Raw genomic sequence first — 20,387 nt, forward strand, 5'->3', positions numbered from 1 at the left:
CTCCCTCGCTCGACCTTATGCGTTCCAGTTCACCGTGCCCAACTGTTCCTCGGGCTGGCGCGAAGGTCCCTCGTTTTGGGCACCCTCAGGCTTAACAGCTTCCTCGACCTTCGGAGCCTCCTCGACCTTGGGAGCCTCCTCGACCTTGGGAGCCTCCTCGACCTTGGGAGCCTCCTCGACCTTGGGAGCCTCCTCGACCTTGGGAGCCTCCTCGACCTTGGGAGCCTCCTCGACCTTGGGAGCCTCCTCAGCCTGGGCAGGAGCAGCAGTAGTCTTCTCCTTAGGAGCCTCCTCCGGCTGCGGCAACTGGCCCCTCTCCTTCCAGCCCAAGCCATGCAGCTCGGCCACACCCCAAACCAAGGGAATGCCGCCCTCCTTCTCCGCCAACCTCCACTGCAACTTACTCTCCATTGCCTTGTACACCTGCTGGCTGATATACGTGCCCTTCAACCACCTCTCAGCGCCCTCCGCCTGTCCTTCCGTCTTGAACTCCCTGCGTCCGTGCAAGACACGCCAGTTATCGAAGATCACGCACTCGCCCTCCTTCATCTTGAGCTCAAACATATTCTCCTCCGCGCTAATCTCGCGCTCAAACTCCTTGGCCGCCGGCAACCACGTGGTCATGACGCTCTTCTTCTCCTCTGCCACCACCATATTGTCCCCCTCGACATGAACGAGCTTATCCCCGAGCACGTTCGTCGCCGCCGGACCCTTCTGCTGTTGGGCAAACGGCGCCTGGAAGGGCGGCGCCCAGTGGATCCTCTCTAGGAAACCCTGGCCTCCGCCTATCCGTCCAGAGCAGCGGAACGTGTTGCGGCTCTTGTGGTAGTCATGGCCGTTGCGCTGGTAGTGGAACTGCGGCGAGCGGTTCTTGTAAAGCTGGCTGAAGGCCGTGGGTTTGTTGAGTTCGAGGGAGTACGCGGCGCGCGCTCCATCAGCAAACAAAGACTCGCCGCCTTCGAAGGAGTTGGCGATGCAGTGCAGAAGCTGCAAGCGGGGAGGGGGGTCAATGTACATCAGGTCCTGGTGCAGACCGAGGAAGACGTTGGTGTAGGCCACGTTCTCGGCGCGAGGCTTTGAGCGCACGTCCCAGGTGAAGCCGTAGAAGGTGTGCATGAGGATGCCGATGCGGTTGGCGATCTTCTCGACTTGCGATTCGACGAGCGCGCGGTCGGACGGGATCGAGTGCACGAAGAGGATGCCAAAGCGGGCGAGAGACTCGAAGGCTTTCCAGAAGGCCTCGTCGGAGGTCACCCAGTCGTTGTACGAGACGCGCAGGTCGCCGGAGTCGATGTGTTCTTGGAGCTTGGACCGGTCCCAGAGCGTGCGCTCGACGGGGAGGAGCTTGCCGGCGAGGTCGTAGGGAAGCTGCCAGGAGAAGATGTCGGAGGAGTCGTAGGTGGAGGTGTGCGTGGTGGCTTCGGATGTCGCGTTGGCGCTGACGGCATCGTTGGCCCAGACGATGGTGATGGAGCCGTCAGCAGCATTGACGTTGGCGCTTTGGACCTCGAGGGTCTCGGGCAAAGAGGTGCTTGAGAAGTTCTTCTGACCAGAGTCGGGGTTCACGCAGTGCGGACACTTGCATGTATCGCGCAGCCAGTGGAGGGACATGGGCAGTTGCTTGGCGGTGCCGTCGGGCTGGGCCAGGGTGACGAGGAGCTGCTGACTCCCATCGACCACCTTCACGGACTGTGGCGTGCCGGCCTTGAATTCACGGGCTTCCTTGACAATCTGCTCGTATAGTTCAAGCAGCTTCGCCTGGTCCTGTGCGGGCCTTGCAGGAGTCTGCCCTGTGAGCCTCTTTAAATTGACAATGTCTAGCCGTAACGCTCCCCTTTCTTTCCGGTACTGATCATTGGATTTCCTGAGCTGGGCGATGGCGTTGTTCAAGTTAGCGACGTGCTGGTCGTGCTCCTTCTGAAGTTGTGCCATTTTATTCTCTTCGTCACCCTTGCCGGGTCTCTTCTTGTCGGCTTTGTTTTCGGTTCCCTTGAGCCAGGCGATATCCTTCTTCAACCGGCTGAGTTCCATCTCGAACTTGTTCTGGATCTCTGTCAATTTGTCCGCTTTTCCGTTGCCTCCCTTGGGCTTCTTGGGATAAACCTTACGCCAAGTCAACTGGGGCTTGGCCGACTTGGTAGGTTTGGCACTGTCCGCAGTGGCAGGAGTTGTAGTAGCACTATCATCACGAAGAGCTGCTGACGAGGACAAAGTGCGGATCGTCGTGCTTGATCGCGAAAGGGCGAATCGGCCCCGCGCGAGGGGAGCGGCTCCAAGCTGGCGAAGCATGGCGTCGTCGTGGGATCGGAACCTTGGTAAACAGTCGGCGGCGACGGACGACGAAAGATCAATCAAGGTCGGGCTGGAGGAAGAAAGGTTGGAGGAAAAGAAATGCTCCGGCGCATGGACGGGATGGATCGCCCGGTGGGGGTGCGAATTGCCGGCCAAGGTACCTGAAGCTTGAAGAAGCTCCGAGGCTCCGTAATGTTGTAAGGGACTGTACGGGTGAGCTCCACTAGAAAGCTTCATGCGGGGTAACGGCGCCAAGCTGTTATTCTCCGTATAAGACTCATGGCCAGCCGTGCTCCTTCCTCTCTGCCATCTTGAGCCTGCCTGGTGAGTTCCTTCCCTGTGTCTCTGTCTTCCTTCCAATTGTAACTTGAAAAACGGCTTCCTCCTTCCCAGACGAGGGGCTTCCTTCCTCAAAAGTGTGTCGCTCTTCTTCCATCGACGCCAGTACTTGTATGGTCTGACTGGTGAGTTCCTTGCCTGCATCTCTGTCCTCATCATGAGTGGTGGGAATGTGGTGGAAATGGAATTGGGAGTGCAGGCTGAAACCTGTTACCTGGCTCGTTTTTCTTTCTAATTGCGTCTATTAAATACTCTCACGCATTTCTTTGCCTCCCCATGTCCTCCATCTCATGCACATACTGCCCCTGCCCCCTCTCATCCAACACATCAACGCCCTCCAAATCATCATCACGATGGTGATACTCAATCTTGACCTCCTGCGTCATCAGGATCTTCCCACTATTTCTTGAGGCAGCTACCACACTCCCACTCCTACCGCGGTTCTCCAAGTCATAAACAGGCAAAATAGCCCGATCGCTCGCATTGTCATCAGTCGGGCCATGATACCCTCCACCACCTGAAGGCAACGATAGGCAGCCCGGTTCATCGACACCATCGCTTCCGTTGCGACGATGTTGAGACAGCTTATCGAAGACCGAGCGAAAGTTCCCCTGCTCAGGGTGTTACTCCCCCCAGTCAAGGTCGTACTACCGCCGGAACCGTTCTTGCCCGTCGACATCGCCGAACGCTGTTTGCTGCCATGCGAACGGTACTGCGTCAGCAACTTGGTGCGGAGTTTATGGCAGAAGGCGCGGTAGACGGGAATGCAAGCGGCCATGGTCGTAGTGGCCGACTCGGCGGTAGACCATACTATGATGACGCCGGTGTCGTCGTTTTCCCTTCATTAGCTTTCACTGGTGATGACCCGATGTCAGCAGGGTGCACACTCACAAGTATAATTCTCACTTGTAATCCCCCTTATCTTCACCGCCATCATAAAAGCCGTCACCCTGCCCACCGCCCCCACGCTCATGGTCACCGCCAAAGCCAACTTCTCCCTCTTCCCCAGTCCCGTGCCCCAAATCGTCTTCCACGGTACCACCGCCAGCAAGATATCATAAGTCCCACTCATGCTCGCCGCAAACGTCGCGAACGCGTTCAGCGGTCTAATCTGCACACACATATCTGGATTCCCAAGCGCAGCGGCCGGCGATCCGCATTTCGGGATCCAGACTAACACCCCCTGCGTACCCTTGACGAGGCAGGCGGTTATGATGACGAACCAAACTATCCAGATGTTGAATTGGTGTTGGTTTGGCCACCAGGTGGAAGAGGAGGAGGCGGTGGTGGAGCCACCCCGCTGAAAAAGCCGGAGCAGAGTGACGGCCCATGAAGTCTTGGAGATGGCGACGGCAAACAAGGAGAACATGGCGCCAAAGTGGTCGCCGACGAGCGTCATGCGTGGAATGTTGATCGCAGACGAGAGGATGTCACAGGGGTAGTGGCCGAGGCCGAAGAGGGAGATGCTAATCTGGGCGAGGATGCCAGAGATGGTAAGAGCGACCTTTTTGGGTCCGTGGTCGTTAGCCACTGGGGACACAACGGGAGAGAGCGACAAACCCAAGCGCAAGTAAGAATGTAATCATCCCACCACAATCCCTTCAGCCGATACATCTTGTGGTACAGCCTCAAAGCAAGGAAAATCCCCGAAATGGATATAAGGACCCAAATCCCCGCGGAAACTTGGGGGCCTCGGTTGGGGATAGGTCCGTTTTCGAGCCCGGCCAGGCGGCGGCCGCAGTAGCATTCCGGTCTATATTGGGGTCCGGCCGCTGCTGGTCCCCCCTTGTCCCGAGCCGTTGACGACGACATCGGAGGCGTCGATGTGGGAGATTCCCCGGTTGATGAGAGTGGCGAGGAAGTCCATTGCTTTTGTCATATTTGCTGTTGTTGGGCTATTGTGGATGGTTGAAATGACAATCACGCCGACGGGATTTGGTACGCAGGGCCAGGAAAGAGGGCCAGTTTCAATGAACTGAGGTTGACGACGAGTCGTTAGTTGCTGGACTGCTTGGCCATTGAACTGTTTGATGGAATCGCCTGGAGCTCGGGTAGGAAGAGGTAACACGAGATGGAGGCCCCATGGAGGGGAAGAAGCGGTCTACTAATAATATCAATGTCCATGGGACAAAATGACGGACAGACGGAAGACGCCTCGAGCAGGAAAGGAGCTTAAGCGGCTGAGTGGCATTGACGTGGGCGTCCGGCGACCACATTTTTTGGCACCTAAACCACCCACATCCCGAGCGTATGCATAGGTTGCTAGGTGTTGGTGGTGTGGGAGGTCGAAATCTAGATCACATACACCAGCGGATGGGGTTACCGAACCGTTGTGATCTCCACTTGGTATCGACATGTCAGTGTTGGTGTTAGATGGCGCACACTATTGAAAAGAGCATTTAGGATCGAGTTCAGGCTACAGGATCAAACACCGTCACCTTCGACAAGCGCGGTCAGGATAGAATGTCGGAGGTAACCATCCTGTCATGGCAACCAACCCAACATCAAACCTCTTGCCTGGGACTTCGGCTTGAGATTGCGATCTGGATTGTGATAAGGCACATTGCCCCAAGCAGGTTCTCGTTGGGCGCGATACGAATCTTGATACGAACCAATGGATCTGAGAGTGCACCCTGCATTCCAGATGTTTGTCTGTATCCGGCGAAGACAGCGGAGGAAAGGATCTGCTTGTCCTCATACGGCGGGGAAGCTCACCCCGGATTCCGGGCCGGTGTCTTGAATCCAATGCTTGAACCTTCAAGCCGCCGTCACAGGCGCAGGAAAACACGGAAGTCGGTTTTCATGGGGAAAAAGTGGAAGCGGCCATATGGCAAGCATGGCAAACATGCAATCATAATAAGACGCCACATCAATATGCACAGGGCAGACCGCCTAATAGGCGCGCGAGCATAAAACACCAAAACACCAAAACACCCACGATCGCGCGGTTGAGGATGCTCAAACGGGAAGACCATCTCCGGCTTCTTTCACAAGTTCCATACGTCTCGTTCGAGACAATCTCGAGGGCATCGAGGGGGAACCAGCATCGTCGGAACCGAAGTCTTCGTATCAAGGATTGCGATCAGGCAGGCTAACACGTTTTAATGCCTTGGAAATCGGATTGTTTGCTACCCAGGAGAAAGCAAACAATCCCTTTTTCACTTTCCGATTGTTGACCTCTTCCGCGGTGGGGGATAGCACTCGCTCACCAATGGTCATTCTCCAAGCAAGGCACTAACGAGCAGGTGGCTTGCATACCGGTTAACTCCGTACATAATCGTGGTTCGTCATTGGTCCATTTGAGATATAATTACAATGCTCACCACCACACTCCACACTGGCGCAAGATCCTCAGTGCGGACAATCCCTTCGGAACCGATAAAGGGGTGCTTCGGTTCCCGGCCCGGTTCCTTAAGAACCCCTCGGATTCCTCTGTTTCGCCTGGACGTTGCATTCGCTAATGAGCTCATGAGCGAGGCTCTTCTAAAACTCTTAAGATGACACTCATGATCATATTTCGATGGTCGATACCCAAAAGGGAGATCTCGGTTTCTTAGGCTACATCTAGTTCCTAGCCCCATCTTCCCTTCCCGAGGCTCCCATGATCATCCGCATTGCGCAATCAAGAAGGAGTAGCGCTCAGCTTGGTAATCTCGTCCTTGTAGTCACTTCCGCTACTCTCCTTCTGCTCGCTCGAACTGGACGTTGTGTCCTTGGACGATGACTCGGTTTGTGTCTTTTTGTTCGCTCTGTCCTTGGCCATTTGCCTTCTGTTCAGGTCATCGTTTCGTCAGCAATTGGCTGCTCCAAAGAGAAAATATGGGGAGAGACGCACTCCTTATCGTGAATGTACTTGTTCTCGAACGCCTTCTCACGATCGGCAAGGGGGTTTCCACTGGAGGAGTCCATTTTGTGGTCTCGTCCTTTGTCCGGAGTTGTTTGTCAAATCGGGATTATTTAGGGTCCGTTGTTGGAAAAAAGCAATCAATGTCTTGACAGAAAGAGACGAGGTGAACAAAGTCAAAGGAACACGATTGACGTGCGGACGAGGGTGCAATGTGCTTCCTCTTTCCATCTCCGCTACGTCACGTCACCTGCCCTGATGCCGCCGTGTTTACGTCACTGTCTCACTGACGGGAATCGCTATAGGGTGCAGCTGTAGGGCAGCTGCAGCGGGCTGAGCAGGTTACATTCAGGCAGGTTGGTGGACTTGTGGCCCGGGCTCCGGGCTGAATTCACATCGCTTGCTCCCTGTTGGCACGTGCGTTCCACTTTCAACGACAATCGATCGCGACTGCCAAAACATCATCTGGACACTCAACATTTTTAGAATGGTCATATCATGAAGAGATCGAACACATCATTTCAATGTTTCTTTAAAGCCACTAGAGTATTTGTTTATTCTTAAAGATGCAAATTCTTCCTCCTCCACAATAATCTCCACGAGTGTTCATGACGAGGTTTCCTCCAGGTTCTTGACTGCTTTCTCAACATCCCGCAGACCAGGATAGTGAGCATGATGCTTCTCAATCACGCTCCCTGCTTCTTTGTCGCAGCAAAGAAAGACTTAGATCTTTTCTTGCGACTCCACCCCCAAGAAAATGCCACAAAAGCCGCCTGGAACTCTCCAAACATATATTGACCAGTATCTATCAAATGTTTCTGCACCAAGGGAACGATCTGTTTGCTTTTACACGATGGGCATGATGTGTGGTTTGAAGGTATGCAAAATACATAGAATGGCGCACTGACATGAAGTGGTCTACCAAATGGATCCCATCGTCAATCATACAATACATAGCAGCAGTTGGTTTCTTGGGTACCAACCAACAGAGACGCAATGAAGACTTGTTGAAAACTAAGGTACTTGTTGTGCATTTGAGTGATTACTAACACCACAGCCATCACGTTGCTCAATCCTGTGCACGACAATATTTACCCTTTTGCTGTCCCAACTTATCTCCTTCCTCTTCTAGATACTGATACTTCGTCCTTCTTTCAATCGCACAACCTACGTTATATGTCTTGTTTCTTTTCCGCATCTCAATATCTAGCTTCTCTTGTTCGGCCTGGAGAAGTCCTCTCCATCCATGTTGCTTCGCGCTTACCTCGTCATCGGTTTAAATCAGGATGCGTTTCCAATACCCTCTTTACTCTCTTGGTTCATCTCCTTGTCCGAGGTCGCCTCCTGTCTTCATCAACAAACCACTCCGCAGAAATGCCTTCCACCAAGCACCAACCATGGACCATTTGCTCCCATTTTCCGCCTTATTTCTCTTCGACCTTAGCATTTGTTTGCCTTTCTGCATCGGAACGACGGATAACAGACCACATTTCTATTAACCACCTCCAACGACCTCCACGGCCGAATCCCATCGCACAATGGCGCAACTGGAAACGAACATTGAGTACGATCACGTCAAAGGCGGTAGCGGACGACGATATGTTTCATCGCAAAATGCTTCCTCCAAACTCCCGCCGAAAGCAGTCCAACATGCCCCTGTAAGGGTTCCCCTGACGAAAGGTCGAGACAATAGGGGATGGCTTTGTCAAGCCGCCCAGAGCTGTCACAATGTCGCTCCCTCTCATCGATCCCGCCGCTGGCAGTGCGGCCACGGCCCGTCTGCCATGGGGATTGTCGGACCATTGGTAGTCCACCGATTGCCGACATTGACATTGGCCAGTCACCAATCTCAAGGCAGTAGCGGCAAGCATCTTGACTTGGCCTAGGCTTTGGCAAAACGGTTTGGTCGTTGTCAAGGTCTTTTCTTCTCGTGGAACATCCTTGATTCGCGACACATGAAAATCAGACTCGCGATGTTCACCGATGCATGATCGACCGGTCGGGGGCCTCCTCCATCCAGCGTCTTCTACGATGCGTCAATCGACCAAAGGGGATGCACTTGCCCACATCCAGGCACCCTCATCAGACGCTCGGAGGATATGCCGTCGTCTTTAATGAACAACACCATGCGGGACACGCCGACTATCTTGCCCTTGCCGTCACCATCCACGTCCAGCCCTTGCACCCCGCCGAGCCGCATTCGCGCTGGCCCCTTGCGGACCTCACCTGGATCGGTTCGCGCTGCCACAACTGCATCACCGAAAGGCCCAAGGGGTGCATGGTCCACCTCACCGTCAAACAACGGATTTACGTTTCTAAAAACGTTCCATTCAAGAGGCAGAAAAGGGACCGTTTGACCGGTTGAGAAGCAATACATTCGTCGGATGGCTGAAGGAAGCCCCCGAGGCCGTGCAGCTCGCCGCACTGACCAGTGGGCAAACACTCTCGCGCCAAGTTCAACGAAATAGACAAGTGTTACGCGATGTGATGGGCGTAGCCAGGCTGTGATGGGCTTGGCCGACCTGCCACAGATTCCTGGCGCTCACAACTGCGCTGTGGGCAACCCTCGGGAGGGCCGTAACGCGCCTGTGGGGATCTCACGGCAGGAGGTTGAGCGCCTGCTGGCCGAGGAACGTCAGCGCGTCAAGCAGCTCGTATCGTCAGAGGTAAAGACTGCCCTGTCCAAGCAAGCCATCCCGCGCCAGTCATCGGTCACTCCGGGAATGCAGTACATCAATTCGCCTGCCGGCCTGTCTTCTGCCAGTCCGATGCATTCCTCGCTGGTTTACGAGCGCTCGCCATTTGCCCATCTACAGCCTCAGTCGCCGGCTATCAAACGCCAGCGCAGTATGATGGACCCACGTGAACAGTATCGTCAGGTTGGACACGGCCGTGGCAGCAGGACTGACGTTAAAATGTCAGAACTGCTGGGAGTCACCTGAAACCTCACACAGTGATTACAAGTGACTGTGCAAGATATGGTAGGTAGATTGATTCTCTAGATGGAGCTGATACCGGAGGCGACAACGAGGTGTGGTCTTCTTATACAGCTGTGACGTGAGGCTTGTCCGTGAGGGCCAAGCCTTCCCATTTCACGGCTGCCCTGGTGAGGCGGATCTACCATGATCAATGTCGAACCATAGCAACAAGGCATGTAACGGGGGGAACACTACAATTTAGAGAGACATGGCATTTCCGAAGTGCAAGGCTATTAGATCGGAGGGACACGAAGTTGGCCGCTCTTGTGGACTCGAGGGGAATCGTCACCGCCAAGAACACGAACACTTGGGATGACAGACTCTTCACCGGCCCCGAGGTACCAATGTGTCATTTTCATCTTGACTCTGGTTGTCAACCTGCATATCAAGGTTTTCCTATTGAATTGTGTTCTGTCAATAGGTTCAATCCTGTTTGCCCAATGGACCCAATCCAGAAACTTCCCCTTGCCATTGTTGCTTCCCAATTCCTATTGAATCATTGCGTGCACAACTGAACCTTGGACCAGGTAGTTCCTACTCGACAAACAATTATTTCAAGCTCGCCTCTTCGCCCACAAATCCTTTCGCTGAACTTTTCCGTTGCTCTTTTCCCAAGGAAGTTCTTGGCTGTCAATCGATCACCGCAACTCAGCACTGATATCAAATCATCCCATTAATAAGATCGCCTTTGCTTTTCCACTCTGCTCTTACCTTACACAACAAACAATCCATTTTCTCAGCACGAACAATGGATTACAACAACAGAGCTGGTACAACTGTGTACATTGAGGTCGAAGGTACGTTAGCAGCCAAACTCCCATCTTGCTGTTATCCATCAGCGCAACACAACCAACACTCTCATTAATTGCACACGAAACACAACCATTTCTGCGCCGTCTCTTCCTTGTGCCATGGGACACAACTAACATTTTGTGCAGAATTTGAACCGACCGAGGAGCAGCCACACTCCTACTGCCCTTCTGCAATGGATGGCTACAACCGTGGCTCTGGCACGTCGCTCCATTCCGCCACTCTTTCCACGTCCAGTCCTCCCCCGGCTCCTCGCAATTCTCCGAGCTCCGCGACCACCTTCCACCAGACATCGCCGACGTACTGCCCTCTGCCGCCGCGATGGGTGCCTACTTGTACATCTCCAGTTATCCGGGGCTCCAGATCTCCGCAGCTTCCCATGTCTCCGATCTACATACTTGGAACACAGCAATGGACCCCCACCTCTCCCACTTACAGTCCTGCGTCTCCCGACTGGATGTCGCGTTCCAATACCCCGTTGCCCAGGTCTCCAGTTCACACTTGTGGTTCTCCTCCGCTTCCTATGTCTCCTGTCTATGCGCCTAGTTCTCCTGACTGGGCACCCACATCTCCGGCTAACCCTTCTGCGTCTCCAATTGGGCCCCCCCAATTTCCTGAGCATAGGTCGGGAGGAGCATCGCCGGTTTACGGTCCCACCTCTCCCACCTACAGCCCTTGGACTCCGCCACGCGTTCCTCGATCTCCCTCCCCCGAGCTTATGCATAGTGAAGCATCGCCGGTATACTATCCTATATCCCCTGGACCTCCCGGGTATACGCCTGGCGAAGCATCGCCGGAGTTCTACCCTACATCTCCAACATACAGCCCTTGGTCGCCGCTGTCCGGAGCTGAAGATCCGAAAAAATTCTGGCCTACATCGCCTGGGCACCGCTCTCGGGATTACATCCCGCATTCTCTTGAGTCGATAGTCGGGGGCACATCCCCGAAAAACTACTATCCTCCATCCCTCGGACGCGTCCCGCAGTCACCACCGTACGTTCCTCGACCTCCTAGTCCCCAATGGGCGCCTACATCGCCGACGTACAGCCCTTCGACTCCGCCACGCGTTCCTCAATCTCCTGAGCCGGCGTCCAGAGGTACATCTCCGGTATACTATCCGACCTCGCCGACCTATTGCTCTTCATCGCTGTTAGATGATCCTCGATCTCCTGTGCGGACATCCATCGGTTTTGCGGTAGCTTTTGGGTCCGCGTCCCCTCCTCCGGTTCCCAGCTCTTCGGCACATACCCCTCAATCTCTCCAGTATGCGCCTACATCCCCTCAACCGGTCTCAACACATCCAATATCGCCCTCATACTACCCTGGGCGTCCCGTATTGGAGCCTACGTCTCCACCTCCGGGCCGCTTGTCGCCTTCGTCTCTGGACAGACACAGTCCTAACTTTGAGGAGATTGAGCGTGACCTCGAAGGTTGGAGGGGTCAAGGTCGTTTTTTTTACAACCAGGCCAGTTCGATCGTGTCCGAGGAAGAAGAGCGGAGGGAGCGTGGTCAGCGAGAGATTTTGACGGAACCGTTTCCTGAGTTACCTGATTGGGAGTGGACTGAGGATATGGCGATGGACAAGGAGGAAGGTGATCAGGTACAGGAACCTGCCGCTGCGGTTCCGGACGAGGAGGAACTGTCTGATTACGAGCACTACGAGCAAATAGAGCAGGAGGAGAACGAAAATATGGAGAGGGATGCAGAGGATGATCCGCAAGATGTTCAGGCACAGCAGCCTTTCACTGCCACTGTCGATCCAGAGGATGACCTTCCAGACTACGAGTACTACGAGCAACTTGATGAAGAGATGGAGACAGAAGCAGAGTCTTTCATCCAGCAGGATACGCAACCTTCCGATGCCGAGCTCTACCGTTCCATTTCAGCAATCGACCAGACGCTCTCCCCCTCCTCTTCCGCCGATATCTCCGGTGTCTCCATGACGCACGACACCAAAGAAAACCCCACCAATATGCTCCCTCGCTCCTCCTCCCACAGCTCCTTACCCCTCGACCGCCCCTACTACCCAGCTTCCCAGAAGCTGATTGGCCAACGCAAGGTTAGGAAACCTCAAAGGGTTGACAGGATGATATGGAACAAGGTGATGCAGAAGAAGATGGCGCATCTGATCAAAGTATGCGAGAAGTACGTTCCCGTGGATGTGCTGAAGGGGTTGCAGCTGGGTCATTGACAGGCATTCAAATGTGAAATGGGGGAGATGCAGAAGGGTAAAGGGCGCATGTGTAGAAAGAGACATGGAACGCATACATTTACAGTAGTATTTTTAGTGACTCCAACGAGAATACCTAACGAAACGTGGGCATATGCCCCTTTGACCTTCAATTGTGCATGATGCGTGTGTTAGCATGTTGAGGTTTCTAGTTCTGGAGTTCCCGAGGTTGATGCGGTCACGTATGCAATATCCGAATGCATGATCCGGTTAGGTGGCAAAGCCACCAAGCTGTGGGAGTGAGAATAGAGCATGGCAGGAGCGTCGTAGGCCACATTGCATGGCTTCTAGTTCTTTACTTAAGGTGCCTGGGCCCAATTGGCAGAATCCATGCACATGGTGCCTTGGGTTTTGGTTTTTTTAAGAACAGAATTCGTGCATATGCAATCCCAGAGCTGCCCCAGGGGCAAGTGTACATATTATGCCTGATTTGGCTGGAAGTTAGTTGAAAAGTTATCGTCCGAAGTTCTACGGTAATGGATAGACGAGGCATAGGATGCAGACAATGGAACGTCGCATTTGCAGAAAAAAAGAGATTGGAATCCAGATCGGACAAATACACCCAGTCTCAAGTCCCAAATACCCCAACTACAATGAAGATCCAGCATGTAGACACGGATCATAATTCCCTACCTTACGTGGGGGTTATTGCCGTTTTTGCGTCGTAAAGTGGCTGTGAATGGAGGTAGGTAGTTGTGTCCCACACGCCGGCTTTGGCAACTGGATTTTGAGACGGTGTAAACTCCGCTATAAACGGCCTTCAATGATAATACGAAGACCATAAAGCTCATTGTCGTAGAGACTTTTCCTTTTATTGGAGCTGACGCATTGAAGTCGGCCTGGAAGCTGGTGCCAGAAGTGATCGAAGAACAAACCCGAAATCAGGCGCTTGGTGTCCTTGATGAGTAAGTAAGGCATGCCTCTGATGATGGATGCGAGGGACTTGGGACTTTGAGGCAATTTCCTTCTTGTCCCGGCCAGTGCGGACGGGACGCAGTGGAAGAGCAGTGCAAGAGATCCTTGGCAGGCAAAGCCTTCAGCTTGTTACCGGGCAGAGGACTGGAGCAGGAAGTCCCAGGCAACTGTTAGGTAGTGTTGGTGCCCAGGCGGTTTTCAATGACGTCGAACTCGCTGTCCCAGTCCAGAGCATGTTGTTGTGGCGAACTCGTGCTCTACGAAGGTGATGGCTCCATGTACCTTATTCATTGCAGTTCTCAACAAGAGTCTTGAGGACTTTCAATGTCAAGCGCAATTACGTGCAGTGTATCTATGGTGGAGAAAGTCTTCTACAAGCCCTTACTTATGGTGCGCGTAGATTTGTCATGGAGTGTGCCTAGAGATAGAGGTAGGTTTTCTCTAAATCCTTCGGCCGAACACACATGTTCGTTGATACGCGAAAGTCCGCTAGATCTCCTTTTCGAATCTCTGCAGGTGGTCAACTTCAAGCAGCACATACCTATGCAAGTACGGACATGGTGGTGGCGGAAGTCCCAAAGCGAAAACAACAACGGGCAAATATGTCACATATCTGAGCTGCGCAGCCACATTGATTATGAGATCTGCACAGAGGGCCATATTGTCAGTTTTTCACTTTGTTCCTATTGAAGACCAAGGTTCCCCCCAGCTCTGTCAATCTTTTCCTTTTCTGTTTTCCATCCCTTCCATCTCACAATTGTTCGCTTTCATCATAACATACTACTGGTACGATTACAATCAGGTACTCTCAAATCTCAATCACAATGGAGCAACACAACAACAATCAGTCCTCAGGGCAAGTTGAGGATCATGGTATGTACTTTTTCTCTCTTCATGTTTAACTTCCAAAATCCCCCTATCGTGCTGCTACAAGCCTACAAAACTTGGGACTGACATACCATACAGGCTTTGAACCCATTTCGCTCCCGGCTACCCCATCTCCCTCGGCTACCCTATCTCCCGCGTCGTCTTTCTACGTTTTCACATCAGGCTGGGCATCGGATACACAAGACTCTCCTGTCGGACTGAAGGATGACGGCCATGACCTACCGGACTACGGAGACTTCGAGATATTCGGCCATGACCTACCAGACTACGGAGACTTCGAGGTACTCGGCCCCATATCTATTTCTGAAGAGGCTTCAGGTCCAGAAAACGACTCTGCCGCCGTCGCCGCCAGTGCTATTGAACATGAGTTCGAAGGCGACCTTGTCTATGTTCCACAAGTTGAATCCCACGAGGCTCGGAAGAGAAAGCAAGGGGCCAGAATTATCCTCCAAGCCCGGAGACGGAAACTACAGGCCCGGCGTCGCGCCATTCAAGACGTGACTGTCGTCGCCGGTGGCGCTCATGTGGAGACCCTCGCCGCCGTCCGCTCTTCCCATTCCTCCGCGTTGGGCAAAAACTACAGCAGCCCCCCGGCCGCGGCCCAAGCTCGCCGTCGCCGCAAAAACGCCTACCCATCACCCTGGGCTCTTCCCTCTCCCAAAGAGGAAAAGGAATACGACGCAGACTGCGAATCCGACACCGACGACGATAAAGAGTCCGATGTTGTCCCGGATGATCGTCCTCCCTTCGCCCAATCCGCCCTTCGCGTCCGCAACAGGCCCCTGGGCCAAATCAAGATTCAGAAACAGGTCAACGAGCGAGCGCAAAAGAGATTTCGTCGCATCGCCATGAAGGGCTGCGAGAGACACGAGGGTGCCTTGCAGAGAAGCTTGCGGAGGGAGTTGACTGTCCTCGCAGAAGAGGAACGTGCTTTGCATGCGGAAATCGAGGAGACGAAGGAGAATGACAAGGTCGAGACGGAAATGAGGAGGCGTATGGAATCGACAAGCGACAAGGAGGAAGATAGTGATGAGGGTCGGAAAGGATGTGGATGCTTTGAAGAGGCTTGAGCAAGGGTCTTTTGCGGAGGATTCTGTGGATTCTGTCAGACTGGACTGGAACAAATGGTAGCTAGCATCTGAGAGTTTGGAGATGATGGATGATGTCGAAGATGAGGGATTGAGCAAGCTACGACTTTTTTGTGGTCAAGGATGGACTTGGACTGTTGGAAGCTGATTGATGCTTGAATTGGATACCCGCAAGGAGGTTTGGCTGATGATGCATTGTTTACCGTGGCAAGGAGCCTATGCCGTGGCGTTTGAAGGGTCAGTTGAAGGATGGACATCGGAATGCAAGTTGAGTGCCCTGGATGAGATCAAATGTGATGATGAGAGTTTGGCAAGGGATGAGAGATAGAGCACAATTGATCTGTTGATGGGATCATTCACGGAAGTAGGAAAGAGGCAGAAGTTTCAAGGAAATTACAAAGAGTTTACTCACTACTTTATATTGTGACTGCCACCCAGAACCGTTTCCACCTTCGAATTATTGTGCTTCCAAAGTTGTGTGGTTTAGGAAGGATTGTTGGACGAGATATCGGCGAGTGTCACCCGTGTATATGAGGCAGCAACTGTCGAAGTGAACAGAGTGAACAAAGACGAAGGCATTACGAGATTAGGAGTAGTGGCAAACTTATTAATTGAAGGAGGAGGAAAAAGGACGAGAGAAGGGAGGAGGCCTTCGATATAAGTACAAGTATAAATCCATATATGGATCGATAAAATAAAATAAGAGATAACCATCCCATTTGGCATCGTTCAACAGCAACGACAATTTGGGAAGGCACTTTTAAACGCCAAGCCCCTTTGCCAAAATAGAGCAGTTGTCAAACGGTAATCCAGGACCGCCTTGTGCATTTTTCACCACAACCCATTCAGCAAGCATTTTGCCGAATCTTTTCTCGATCAATATCCTTTTACTATCCCTCGGTCCTCACAAATGTGACCAGAGTCGCACTCAAAGCCGGACTCGAAAGGCGCAGACGTATCAAGGCCAGCCCAAAAGAGCCACCAACATAGGATGAAAGCCGTCTTGTCCGAAGCACCAAGGCACCGAGACACCAGTGCCCTTTGTCCCTCATAAGCTCCTTTCCCGGGCAGATTTTCCAACAACAACGGCTAGTTGGTTGAGCAGCAGCTAGTGTTACGCACAGTACACCCACATTGACATCTGCTCAAAACGCCACGGGTCCAAATCCTTGTGGTGGCAGCTTTCGACACGACTATCGCTCAGGCAAACTTGCAGTCTCTATGGTTGTATCATCAAGTCTATCTGGGCTAGCGAGGCCGAGCTGTGACCGACGAGGGGATACCTTCTGGTATCGTTGACCAACTACAACTCCTTTTTTTTTTTTCCCCTCTTTTCCCCCCCCCTTTTCTGTGCATGCATGTCGGACGCATGCCGACCTGCCAGCTGGTGGTCAATGACTCTGCACGCAGAACCTGGGATTCAGGTTAACAGTAGACTCAGAGTTAGCCACTTTGTTCTCCCCACTTTCTTTCCCCTCTCTCGATTGCTTTCCTCGTTCGGCCCCTTCACAAGGTCACCAAAGAATAGAAACCCAGCCCACCTCCATTCTCCCGTCGCCATTCTCCCGTCGCCATTCGCCCCTCTTGGCAAACACCACCCAGCCTCTTTCTACGTACTTTTTCCCTTGCACTCTCCATGTCGAAGACCGGAGGAAATCAGAGCCTTGCTCTGGAAGACAACGGCTTGCCATCACTTCAGCCGCATTCACACCGCAGCGGTGGAGTCATTATGTATACCGGTACTAGAAGCAGAGCGATAAACCCGAACATACTGCGACCATCTAGCCATCGATCCCGTGACGCTCCAAGCTTTTACTCCGCGAGATCCTGACAGCCACTGTCGAGAAAAACTCAACGCATGTCTTCCCAAAAGCTCGCAAGAGTCTGGTGAAAAATATTGAGTCGAGGAGGATGTTAAATTGAAAGCTGGAGAACAATATGGCCAAAATTGAGGATTGCCAAAAACACCTGAATGCCTTAAAGGAAATGGTGGAAGAGCTGGTAGCGAAAAAAAAAAATCACTCAAGCTTCTGGCATCGTTGAGACAGGCTGAGAAAAAGTTCACGGCCTCGGTTAACGACTAGGAGAGAATGGTGCGCGACCATCTGGAGTAGGTGACTCGGTTTCTATCATTTGACGATGGTTCTACCACAAAGTGACTGGGTGTGGTTGTCGTCCAGAAGGACAGGATGGAACCGCACAGACGGTGCTAGTCCGGCACATTGGTGTGTCCTGTGCCGTATGATGGGACGACATATGGGAGCAAGATAAAACCTCCAGTCTTTTGTTTGTTGCAAGTGGGGTGAATCTGGGTACGTATCGGTTTCATAAGTTCACCATTCATCTCGAAGATGGATCTCATCTTGACTACTTGCCCTTCAAGCCTCCACGAATTCACCCTTCCCCCCGATTGGGTATAAAATCCCCCCTCCCCCTCCTTCTTCCTTGACCTCCCCCTCTTCTCCATCCATCAAACTTCCAGAAGCCGATCGCCTTTGCTTTTTTTGAGGGCATCGCAGGTATCACTTGCTCGTGAAGAACCAGCACCACTCTTGGAAGACCCGTCACAGACACTATCGCACAAAGCGCCAGAGAAATCTTCTACCGCGAAGCAACGTCAGTTCGACCACTCATCATTATCACCCTTGTCTCAGATCACACGCACACGCACACGCACACGACACTCGATCATAATGGAGCACTGGAAGCTTCCTGAGCTGCGTCCGCTTGTCGGCTATCAATTTAATGTCCCGGGTAAGTCTTTTGTTGCCGTTCATCATCGCACACATCCTTTAGTTCGTGCAAACCTGGCATCTAACAATTTGGTAGGCGGCAATCCTTTCCAGCAAAGCACTGGACTCACTCATGCGCCCGCTCCCACCACAACCCCTCCTATCGCCATTCACATTGACAGCGCTCCCTCTGACACCAGGCATTGCAGCCGCGCCGAGAAGCTCAACAGAAACCACCTCAAGAAAATCCAGAAGAACCACAAAATCATCCAATCCCGATTTCAGTCTCGTCTTGACGCACAAGAACGCAAGAACCGCATCCTCTCTGCGAGGTTTGAGCAGCTCAAACAATACCAGGCGTTCGTCACCAGCTTGCAGGATATTGAAGGCAAGGTCACAATGGCTGAGGCCTATGGGCATTGGTTGGAGATCAGCATCCAGAATTGTGAAAGTGTGGTTGGACGATTTGGCTTGGAGGGACCCCTGAAGATTGGAGAGGAGGACGAGGAAGATGAGGAGGACGAGGAGGAGGAGGAGGTAGTGGAAGACGAAGGCGAAAGCGAGGAGGATGAGAAAGAGGGATCAGAGAACTCTGAGGAGGACTCGGATGAGGAAGAGAACGCGGAGTCCTGCTGCGCCAATGATGAGGACGACTACTGAACTGGCAGGATTCTCAACGGATCTGGTTGCTGAACATCCAGGCATCTGAGGCTACATAGCTGGGGTGATATTGAGGTTATTTGAAGGCAGGTCGTCACATGAAAGCAATTTCAGGTTGCCTTACTGGCAATAGCAGTATGATTCGGTACTTATATCATTTTTACAGGTTGCATTTTGCTCATTTGAGCTCAAGGCAATAGGTTTCTATCCTCACAGTTAACTCACTTACTACCTTACTTTCCATTTCATTCATGCCTTCGTTGCGGTTTATCTCATTGAACGGCTGGTATCAGTGCTCAAGGTTCTGGATAGATCGGTATAAAACAGTGCTGCACACGAGGCAAGTCAAGGCAAGCCAGGGGTTAAACTTGCCTTGCCTTGTCTTGTTGGCTTGCACAACCTGCATACGTATATTATCACCGGGTTTACCACTCTCGATTCTCATATTCGATCTATATGTAGGGTATCTCTACGGAAGAAATTGGGGCTGTACTATAGAAAAAGGTAGGCAAGCCTAACAAAGCAAGCCGAACCCCAAACTTGCCTTGACTTGCCGAGATCTTTTCCAGACTTGCCTTGGATTGGCTTGACTTGCTTTTCCTTACCTTGAGTAGGCTTGCCTTGTGTGCAGCACTAGTATAAAACCCCGTCATACCCTTCCCCTCTCTCCCAACTTCATTCTCCCCCCAGAAACTCAACCGGTAACTTGTCAAACAAGTGCCGCAAGCCTCAGTTCCTCAACGCAATCCAAGTCGCAAGTTTCCAACTTAATACAAAACACGACCGAGCACCGTTTTGCTGTTCCAGGTACGTTTATTGACATGTAACCCAAGGTCAGGTTTCTACACAAATGATCCTGATCTGACACAATCCAGACAGATACATGAGCCCCCTCATCCAGAAACCTTGTAATGTCCTCTCGCAGAGGCAACCGACCAAGCCGAGCCACTTCCGCTCCCGCGTTTATCCCTACTGGCAGCACGGTTACCCACAACGAAGCCAAACCCAACAGTGATGATGCTTTCAATTTCGTTCACCCCTCGTTAAAACGCATAAAGAAGAATCTCGAAGCCCGGCTCATGGAACGGGAGAAGAAAAACAGCGCCGTCGCCGCTCCCATCAAGCATCTCGAACAGTGCAAAAAGTACACGGCCAGTGTGCGAGGATTGGAAGTCAAGTGGAGCCACGAGGAAGCAAAGGGAAACGTGCTGGAGAAAAAGCTGAAGGATTTGGAGAGTGAGGTTGAGGAGAAGGTGGAAGAGTGGGTGGAAGAGTGGTTGACATGAAAGATGGTCGAGGGATATGGCTCGAGTGGTACGGCGGTGGAGGAATAGGAGGAAGTTGAAGTGCAAGAAACTGAGGTAGTGGGAGTTCGAAGAAAGAGAAGTGAGATTGCGGTGATCGACCTGGATACCTCTAACCATGATCAGGAGGAGGGCCGAATCGACCAGTGGTTAGAGGAGCAACACTCACTAGGAGACTGGGGGGAGGAGATTTTGTAGCATGATGACTACCTCTAGGTTTGAGTCACGGCGGAGGAGGACGAAGAGAACGAGGCTCAAGGCGTGTTCGTTTCCGCGTTAGCACATCTTGGAGTTTTGTATACAGAGC

General features: G+C 52.5%; 7 protein-coding genes across 7 annotated transcripts; 5 read left to right on the top strand and 2 right to left on the bottom strand.

Moving 5' to 3' along the window:
- Positions 1–15: 15 nt before the first annotated feature.
- On the bottom strand, positions 16–4,510 carry SMAC4_05898 (uncharacterized protein; the record flags this gene model as incomplete). The annotated part of the gene is made up of 5 exons (XM_003345693.1): positions 16–2,548; positions 2,932–3,148; positions 3,280–3,441; positions 3,523–4,135; positions 4,442–4,510. The coding sequence occupies 5 exons, from the start codon at positions 4,508–4,510 to the stop codon at positions 16–18; spliced, it is 3,594 nt and encodes a 1,197-aa protein (XP_003345741.1).
- Positions 4,511–6,164: 1,654 nt separating this feature from the next.
- SMAC4_05899 (uncharacterized protein) lies at positions 6,165–6,701 on the bottom strand. The gene is made up of 2 exons (XM_003345694.2): positions 6,467–6,701; positions 6,165–6,401 (listed from the first exon to the last, which is right to left on the bottom strand). The coding sequence occupies exons 1-2, from the start codon at positions 6,538–6,540 to the stop codon at positions 6,254–6,256; spliced, it is 222 nt and encodes a 73-aa protein (XP_003345742.1). The 5' UTR covers positions 6,541–6,701; the 3' UTR covers positions 6,165–6,253.
- Positions 6,702–8,013: 1,312 nt separating this feature from the next.
- Positions 8,014–9,417, top strand: SMAC4_05900 (uncharacterized protein; the record flags this gene model as incomplete). Its single annotated transcript, XM_003345695.1, has 3 exons — positions 8,014–8,133; positions 8,442–8,798; positions 8,977–9,417. The coding sequence occupies 3 exons, from the start codon at positions 8,014–8,016 to the stop codon at positions 9,415–9,417; spliced, it is 918 nt and encodes a 305-aa protein (XP_003345743.1).
- A 784-nt stretch (positions 9,418–10,201) lies between these two features.
- Positions 10,202–12,454, top strand: SMAC4_05901 (uncharacterized protein; the record flags this gene model as incomplete). The annotated part of the gene is made up of 2 exons (XM_003345696.1): positions 10,202–10,250; positions 10,392–12,454. 2 exons carry the CDS (start codon positions 10,202–10,204, stop codon positions 12,452–12,454), a joined length of 2,112 nt encoding a protein of 703 aa, XP_003345744.1.
- A 1,778-nt stretch (positions 12,455–14,232) lies between these two features.
- Positions 14,233–15,366, top strand: SMAC4_05902 (uncharacterized protein; the record flags this gene model as incomplete). The annotated part of the gene is made up of 2 exons (XM_003345697.1): positions 14,233–14,281; positions 14,375–15,366. 2 exons carry the CDS (start codon positions 14,233–14,235, stop codon positions 15,364–15,366), a joined length of 1,041 nt encoding a protein of 346 aa, XP_003345745.1.
- Positions 15,367–18,077: 2,711 nt separating this feature from the next.
- On the top strand, positions 18,078–18,776 carry SMAC4_05903 (uncharacterized protein; the record flags this gene model as incomplete). Its single annotated transcript, XM_024655708.1, has 1 exon — positions 18,078–18,776. One exon carries the CDS (start codon positions 18,078–18,080, stop codon positions 18,774–18,776), a length of 699 nt encoding a protein of 232 aa, XP_024511553.1.
- Positions 18,777–19,687: 911 nt separating this feature from the next.
- Positions 19,688–20,062, top strand: SMAC4_05904 (uncharacterized protein; the record flags this gene model as incomplete). Its single annotated transcript, XM_003345699.1, has 1 exon — positions 19,688–20,062. One exon carries the CDS (start codon positions 19,688–19,690, stop codon positions 20,060–20,062), a length of 375 nt encoding a protein of 124 aa, XP_003345747.1.
- Between the last annotated feature and the right edge of the window lie 325 nt (positions 20,063–20,387).

The sequence above is a fragment of the Sordaria macrospora genome, chromosome 6 (assembly GCF_033870435.1).
Source record: "Sordaria macrospora chromosome 6, complete sequence".
NCBI classification, from domain to species: Eukaryota; Fungi; Ascomycota; class Sordariomycetes; order Sordariales; family Sordariaceae; genus Sordaria; species Sordaria macrospora.